The 8,868-nt window shown below is 44.4% G+C and overlaps 1 protein-coding gene across 1 annotated transcript in view; it reads right to left on the bottom strand.

The window, feature by feature from the left end:
* Positions 1 to 235: 235 nt before the first annotated feature.
* The window catches only part of C8B (complement C8 beta chain), a 72,006-nt gene continuing 63,373 nt past the window's right edge, over positions 236 to 8,868 (bottom strand). Inside the window, exons 10-12 of the mRNA XM_004368986.1 lie at positions 4,634 to 4,787; positions 2,804 to 2,872; positions 236 to 387 (exon numbers count right to left, since the gene is read on the bottom strand). Coding sequence (XP_004369043.1) covers positions 236 to 387; positions 2,804 to 2,872; positions 4,634 to 4,787 — 375 coding nt within the window. The remainder of the gene's footprint in view (positions 388 to 2,803; positions 2,873 to 4,633; positions 4,788 to 8,868) is intronic.

The raw sequence follows: 8,868 nt of genomic DNA on the forward strand, positions 1-8,868 counted from the left end.
GATGCTGAAGCCCTAAAGGAGCTTATTATTTTTAACCTTCTATTTATTCAAATCAATATGCATCTTACAAATTAACATTTTATTTTAAACATTCTGAATGGCACCTCCGTCTGCCCTTGGGCAGGCCCCGGGTGGGAAGCTGGTGTGGGTGCGAGCAGAGCATGAGTTGCCACAGGCTCAGAGCTTTCCCTGTGTGCAGCCCGCAGCTATGTCATCTTCTGGAAGCGCCGCTGTCCTAACAGTTAAGCTTTTCTGAATCAGGGCCTGAGCAGGGGCTGCCTCCATTTTGAGGAGGTGGATTGTTGCACTGCCTATGTCTTGTTTTCTGTCCCCAAGAGCACGAAGACCATTCTGACCAGCAATTCCACTTTCCATCAATGGGAACATCTATAAGAAAGAAGGTCAACAAACATTAATTAGCCCTTACTGTATGAAAGATGTGGCAGTCTGCTTTCATAAAGATTTACAGTCTTGGAAACCCTATGAGGCAGTTCTACTCTGTCCTATAGGGTCGCTATGATTCAGAATTGACTTGGCAGCAGTGACTTTTTATACATTGGTGCCCTGTTGGGTGAGGTGGGGATATAACTCAAAAGACTTTGGGAGTCTGAATCTCTGATGTCCCCACTCCAGCCAACTGTCCTTCTTAGAGGCCATGGTATTTGACATTCCTCCTCTTACCACAGGGCCTTTGCACATGCTATTCCCATTACCCAGAGCACTCTTCCCTCACCTCTCCTCACATAGCCAACTCCTGCTCATTCTTCAGATCTCAGTTCAAGTGTTATTCCTCAAGGAAACCTTCCTTGACACCTCCTTCCCCCATCCAAACCAAACCAAACCCGTTGCCATTGAGTCAATTTCGACTCATAGGACAGAGTAGAACTGCCCCATAGGGTTTCCAAGAAGCAGCTGGTGGGTTCAGACTGCTGACTTTTTGGTTAGCAGTTGAGCTCTTAACCACTGTGCCACCAGGGCTCCTACCCCCTTCAATTCCCGCTATTTTAAGCTCTCAGAGTATTTTGCAGCAGATGTTGCAACTGAAAGTTTAAATGTATTTCTGGGACTACTCACATGATACTGATCTTCCCCTCTAAAAAGCAATCCCTGTGATAACATTCTTTGCTCACCGTTGTACCCCAGCACCTAGGTTGATACATAGGAGGCCTTCTGTAACTTTTTGTTGAATTGATGAATGAATGTATGGTTTCCAGCTTAGACACTTCCCAGGCATGGGACACTGGGTAGTTTACTTAACTTCTTCTCAACCTAACAAATGGAAGTAATGTTATCTACCATGAGTGTTGGATGTTCTAAATGAGGTAACAACAAACACTGGTGGTTCTCACCCTCTCACACTTGCCTTTCACTTGAGGACTTTTTTGAAAAAATAGGATTGAACAAATAATAGATTACTGCCACCATGATTTATCATGCATCTGGCTGAGCCAGTAACTCCCAGTGTAACTCTGGGTAAATTACTTAATATCTCTGGGCCCCCTCGTCTCCCTCATTTGTAAAATGAGAGAGCAGGATGGACTGGTTCTAAGGTTTCTTCCAACCATAAACGGTTGTATGATTGCACAGTCTTGGGCAGATCACTGTTTGGGGACCTGGTTGAGATGTGTGAGGAGAGGGAGTGAGGATAACGCTGAGAATCTCGCTGGTGAGGCAGAACGGGCAGGTGTTAGGAGCAAAGGCTGTGAGGTCAGACCCGCTGGACCTGAATCTAGGTTCTTACACTTAGTAACTGTGTGACCACTGGGCAAGCTAGTCAGCAACCCATTGAACCTTAGTTTCCTCATCTATAAAACCGGGATATCAATAGTATTGCTTCATGGGATTGTTGTGAGGATTAAACATGTAAAAAAGAAAGTAACCAATATTCATTTATCTCTTACAATATATCAGGTACTATTCTAAGTATTTTATATGTCTCATTACAGCCTTATGAAAACACTATGAGGTAGTTAATATTATTCTCATCACCCCCATTTACAGATGAAGAAACTGAGGCACAAAAAAGTTAAGTAACATGCTCAAGATCACAGTTATTAAATGATGGAGCTGGAATCTGAACCCATGCTGAATGTTAAGCAAAGTGCCTGACACAGAGCAAAGTGCCCAATAAACAGTTGCTATTTTTATTAGATGGACCATTCCATTTTTAATGGTATCACCAAAAAAATCATAGAAAGGAATAAAGGGTGTTGGTTGTAGAAAACTCAGATAATAATTATGCTGGCCAAAGAAGGTGAGAGCTGGAAGGGATCTTAGTGATAGTTCAGCCTTTGAATCATTAATTTAACCAATATTACTGAGCAGCAACTGTGTGCCAGGCCCTGGGACACAGAGGTGAATTGGACATGATCTCTGTTCACAGTTGCAGGGGAGACAGACACACATACAATCTGAAATACAGTGTGCTAAGAGCTATAGTAAATATATATGCAAAGTCCTGTGGGGGCCTACAAAGGAATGAACAACTTCTACTTAGAGGGCTAGAGTAATTTTGACAGAGGAGAGGGCATCTGGGCTGGATTTTGAGGACTGAGTAGGAGTTCACTAAGCCGAAAAATAGGGTAAGCTTTATGGAGGGATCCAAACAGATGAATTGCAAATGCCAAGCACCTGAGTGCTCCCAGTTGTAAAAATAATGAAATATAAAATCTGGAGCCAGGATAGATCTCAAGTTTCATCATGTCCAGCCCCCTACCACACACCCCCAACTTATTTTTGTTCTTTTGAATTATTCTCTGTATCCAGAGTTCCCTTTTCCATCCAACTCTCGAAGATTACTTACTGTTTCGAGAGGTGATCTCACAGGCTGTGCCTTGGAATCCAACGGGACAGATACAGTCACAGCGTGATCCTGAGAAGACAAGGCAGAGAGAGTGTGAATCACTCCATGTGGAGTAAAGGACTCCAGGAGCTCAGCCCTCCACAGCACCGGGTTTCCATTAGGTTAACACAGGGCAAACTTTGACTTGAACGGTTCTCAGTAAGCAGGATCAATGCCAAGAATACCTACTCCTTTCTTGAGGGTCCTTGGCTTGTAAAAGAATGTTTATTACCATCATGGGAAATTACATGCAGTTGTTGGGGAAAATTACTTGTTAGCTGACTTTGACCCACACTCACAAGACTTCAAGTTTGGAAGCTACCTAGGTTAGATCTAAAAGTAAAGAATGCCACCCCTGAGTACTGAGCTCTTTTAAAAAAATTATCTATATGAGACCAAATGAACAACAGTTACTCTAAAGCATAGATGCGAAGCTTGGCGGACAGTGAGACTAAGTTAAAGGGAGTAAAACAACTAGAATAGAAATAATGAGACTGTTAACACAATGTGAAGAATGCAACCAATGTCACTGAATATTATGTGTAGAGATTTTTCAATGGTAGTATGTTTTCCTGTGTATATTTTCACCAAAAATACAAATAAAATTAAAAACAAAAAAAGACTGGAAGCAACATTAGAGGTCACTATATGGATGGTCAATTTCCCCACAAGTAATTGCCTACCCTCTGCTTTATTCAAGCGATAGGGAATTTGTTATCCTTAGATGTCCCATCCTATGTTTGGTCAGTTCTGACACGTTGGAAGTTTCTGTGTTAATCTGTATTCTGTCACCTTAGGGCTGCTCTCACCTGGGATCACACAGAATCTCTTTATAGGAGAGTTCTTCATATGTCAGGCCCTGCAACCATCCCAGCCTCTCGCTCCATATTCTCCCTCACCTCCACCCCACAGCCTCAGTTGGGTCCCAATTTCTAGGTTCGAATTTCACACAAGGTAAGGGGGCCTTCAGCAACCCTAGGTCAAAACCTTGATCCCACTTCTTGTTGGCCTGACCTTCACTGAGATGCCCTTGTTCTGATGGCTGGACTACCGGGCCTTATAAAGGAACTCACTTAAGTCCTCTTTCCTCATATCCATCCTGTCTGAAAATGTAGAAAGATCTTCCTCAATCCCAGCCTGGCTGCTGGAATCTTTCTCCCTGCTAACAGGTCTTCTCTTGTGTTCCCCGTGCTGAACTCCAGCCACGTGGGTTCTGCCCTGACTCCAACTGACTCCCTAGGCTGGAGCCTACTGGAACCAGGTCCTGATGCCCTGTTTTGGGTGCTGGACTGGACTTTTCCTAACAGTCTTGCTGGCCCATCAGAACAGGAGTGTATAATGCCATGACCCAGCTTCTCCAGATTGCCCTGCCCACTGCAGTGACCATGGGCATGATCCTTGAAGTTAGCAATCAAGTTCTAGTGGCCCATCCTTGCCTCCCACCTCCCTTCCCCCAATCCTCTCACCATGTATTAGTCAGGGCATGCGCAAAGGATTTCTCTTGCTCAGCCCAAGGCCCCTTCTTTGATCAAGAGAAAATTCCTGGGTCTACTCTACTCCTTGTTGCAGGCGACATGGTCTCAGTATATTCCTGTCTTCAGTTTAACGCTACTGTCATCCACTCTGTCACTTGGAGCTGGAATCTAGGTGTCCTGAAAGGCTGAGTAGTATGTCCTGGTTGCCTACATTCAGATTTCTTGGGAAATAGTAGCGGGCAAACAGCTGGCCCCACAGCCTGCCTCCTCAAGATGAGCGCTTTCGTGAGGGACACCAGCTGCTGGGCAATGGTACCTTTCAGGACAGGAACCCCATTCCCTTGGCAGGGAGCACATCGGCAAGAGCTAACTTCTTTCTGGAACTCTTCCAGGGCCTGCTTCATGTTCTGTTTCACTGTGTTGGAATATGCAACGTCTGTGGCTGTCACCAGTTCATACAGAGGATCTGCCTGGAAAGCGAAGACAAGCACTTAATTCAAGAGAAAACACTTATTAGTTGATATAGAAGGCAAGGCTACAGAGCAATGGGCAGAGGTCAGTGCACAGACCACAGTGGATTCACATGGAACTGGATGGATGCTGCAGTATGTGAATGAACACCCAGTCCAAAGCCTATATTTTGCCATACAGGTAACCCATCCTTTCTTTGCTCCCCCAGTGTTACAGATTGAACTGTGTCCCCTCAAAATGTGTTGGAATTCTAACCCCTATACCTGTGGATGTAATCCTATTTGGAAACAGGGTTTTCTTTGTTATATCAATGAGGCCATGTAGGGTGTGTCCTAAACCTAATGTCTTCTGAGTTATAAGGAGCAGCATAGACACGGAAACAAGCACAAACAGGGGAAGAAAGATGCCACATGAAGGAACCAAAAATACTAGAAGAGACAAGGACCTTCCCCCAGGGCCAACAGAGAGAAAGCCTTCCCCTAGAGCCAGTACCCTGAATAAGGACTTCTATCGTCCTAAACTGTGTGAAAATAAATTTCTGTTCTTTAAAGCCACCCACTCGTGGTATTTCTGTTACAGCACCGCTAGGAAGCTAAGACAGCTGCCCCAATACACACAAATAAGTTCATTCAGCTATACTGAACATGTACTAGGTGCTAGGCATTAAGCATGAATGAGTAAGAAAAAATTCCTACTTTCAAGGAGCTCAGAATCTAGAGGTAGGGTAGATCTACCAGTGGATAGTTATAATACAGTGGTTCCAGTTCACAAGTAAAGAGGAGTCGTGGTTAATCTGTCTTTGATGGGGGGCCAAGGAAGTGATTTTCAAACAGCTCTTTGAAAGAAATATGACTATTATTGTAACAGCACTCCCCCCCTCTAAATCTATCAAAATCATTCACATCATGCTAGAGCCCCCAACAGGAAGCATTTCCAGAGTTCTGAAGCTCACAGAACACCTTCCCTCCATTAAGCTCTCAGAATGTGCCTATGCTACTCAGCTGATACCACTTCTATATTTTTGCTGCTGTTTATGGTCATTGGAGGCCTGATGGCCCAGTAGTTAAGAGCTATGGCTGCTAAACAAAAGGCTGGCAGTTTGAATCTGCGAACCACTCCTTGGAAACCCTATGGGGCAGTTCTACTCTGTCCTATAGGGTTGGAGTCAACCCAATGGCAACGAGTTTGATTTATGGTCATTAATTTTTTTTTTTTTTTAATATGTGTAAGTCTCTCTTCTTCCTCCCCTAATTAGATCCTAAGCTCCTGGAGATCAGGGCTATGAACTGTCCAGTTCTCTGTCTCTAGACCCAGCCAAGAGCTTAGTAAACCAACCCACCAGTTGCGTCAAGTGGATTCTGAATCACGGCAACCCCATCTGTGTCAGAGTGGAACTGTGCTCCATAGGGTTTTCAATGGCTGATTTTTTTCAGAAGCAGATTGCCAGGCCCTTCTTCAGAGGCACCTCTGAGTAGACTTGAACCTTCAAATTTTCTGTTAGCAGCTGAGCACATTAACATTTGCACCACCCAAGGACTTCTGGACCCAGTCCAGAGCTTAGTAAATACCACTAATAAAAGTGGATGGATGGATGAAAGGGGGATGGAAGCAGGGCTTCAAACCAGTTCATTCCAGTTCAAACCCTTGGTGAGAATTTGCACTTCTAACAATTTCCCAAAAAACCAAAACCAAAGCCGTTGCTGTCAAGTGGATTCCAAGCCTCAGCGACCCTATATGACAGGGTAGAACTGTCTCATAGGGTTTCCAAGAAGCAGCTGCTGGATTCGAACTGCTGACCTTTTGTTTAGCAGCTGAGCTCTTAACCACTGTGCCAACAGGGCTCCAACAAGTTCCCAGGAGATACTAACGATGCTGCTTAGGGATCAATTCTGAGAACCACTAGTAAAGCAGTGGGTCTCAAAATCTATCATACATGAGAATCACCTGGGGATCTTGTTAAAATGTAGATTTGGATTCAGTATATCTGAGGTAGAAATGCAAATTTTCAGCAGACAGAGGTTCGAACCGGAATGAACCGGTTCAAAGCGCTGGATGGAAGGCCTAATTAGAGCAATGGCAGCAGGCATGGAGTGGAGGATATGGCTATAAGAAAGTAGAAGCAAAAACAGCAGATGCTGGTCACTCAGTGGATATAGCCATGGTGAAGACGGAGAAGCCATAGGTAAATGTGATGTCGTTTGTGGGTTAGGAAAGAACAGAAGGCAAAGTTTAAAGAAGAAGCTCTTGGCTCTAGTTTCAGCTCCAGGGCCAGGTGCCTCTCCAGATTTTGTTTGTGATCCTGCCCTAATCCAACCCTGGAGAGTTTAGGGTCTGTCTAAATGCTGGCAATCATGCCTAATAGAAGCCTCCAGTGAGAAGAAAATTGCTTCCATTTCTTAATGCATCTGATGCTGACCTTCACTCTAGTGGGCAAAGCAAGGCCCCTTGGTGGTCCCATTGTCTCACCGGTTTGTGGTCAATGAATTGATCCAGAGACTGTTTGCAGAACCATCCAACCCTGCTGGCCACACATCTGGGGGATGGGGGTGGGGGAGATAGGAGGAGGGAATGGGAAAGAGGAGGGTGGGGAGCTTGCTTTGCATCTATGAGGAGCTCCTCCAACAATCTGCTTGCCCTCCTTGGGCATCTTGTAAGGCTGCCTTTAACCACTGAGGCATTTTCCTATCAACACTGAGATTTGCTCAAGGAGATGGAGCAAGTCAGTGGCAGAACTAGAATAAACAAACCTTCCACATCTACTATTGCTGTGTGCCGGGAGCTGTGCTGGGGAATTGCAAATATGATCCCACTTCACCCTCACAGGTCCCTGAGTGGAACAAATGTTTAAATGCTCGATTCTGAAAGTTGAGCAGTTCAAAACCATGCAGAGGCCCCTGGCAATCTACTTCTGAAAGATCGTAGTCATTGAAAACCCTATGGAGCACAATTCTACTCTAACATACACGAGGTCGCCATGAGTCAGAATCAACTCAATAGCCATTGGTTTTTTTGGTTCATTCTCACAGGGTAACAATTATTTACTCTATTTTCAGATGAAGTTAGTAACTTGCTCAAACTCACACAACTTAAAAATGGAATTGCCAGGATTCTAATTCAAAGCTTGTGTTTTTTCTACTGGCTTATGATGATTACTGAGGAAAATGCGTTGATTATTCCCATGCTCCAACCTCTATCCCAGAGTTCTCCAAAACTGCAGACTACGGTGTGCCTTGGAACTTAGCAGCAGCTCCTCCGGACTTCACGCTCCCTTTTTAACTCACGTTAATACGGTGCATGATTGTTTGTTCCTTAGTTTGCTGTTCTTTTCTCCCTCTCTTTCTTTTCCTCTTTTCTTCTCTCCCCGGCTTCCACATGCACATCCTTACTGCTCACATTGATCACTGGGTCCTTAGCACATCTGCCCTTGTGAAAACTGTATTTGTATCTGTCATATTGCTACAAAGAGATGGTATGTTCTGCCCACATGGGCACTATCTGTTAAACCCCATATAATTCTCTGTAGTGGACAGTGGTGATAATCATTCTTAATGATTTTGTTATTAGCTGTCATTGAGTTGGACCCTGACTCATGGCAACCCCATGCACAAAGGAATTAAATGCTGCCCAGTCTGGTGCCATCCCCATTATCAGTTGAGGATAAGACCATTGTGATCCATAGGGTTTTCACTGGCTGATTTTTGGAAGGAGATCACCGGGCCTTTCTTTCTAGTCTGTGTCAGTCTGCAAGCTCTGCTGAAACCTGTTCAGCATCATAGCAACACATAAGCCTCCACTGAGAGACAGGTGGTGGCTGCACTGAGGTGCACAGGTGAATTGAACCTGGGTCTCTCACATGGAAGATGAGAATTCTACCACTGAACCATTACTACCCCTATTCTTTTTTTTTTTTTTTTATAATTGTAGTTTAAATGAAGTTTAAATTTCAAGTTAGTCTCCCATACAAAAATTTACACATACATTGTTATGTGACCCTAATTGCTCTCCCCATACTGTGACAGCACACTCCTCCTTTCCACCCCTGATTCCCCATGTCCATTCAACCAGCTCCTAACCCTCTCT

This window comes from Trichechus manatus, unplaced genomic scaffold, assembly GCF_000243295.1.
Source record: "Trichechus manatus latirostris isolate Lorelei unplaced genomic scaffold, TriManLat1.0 scaffold00003, whole genome shotgun sequence".
In the NCBI taxonomy this organism is placed as follows: domain Eukaryota; kingdom Metazoa; phylum Chordata; class Mammalia; order Sirenia; family Trichechidae; genus Trichechus; species Trichechus manatus.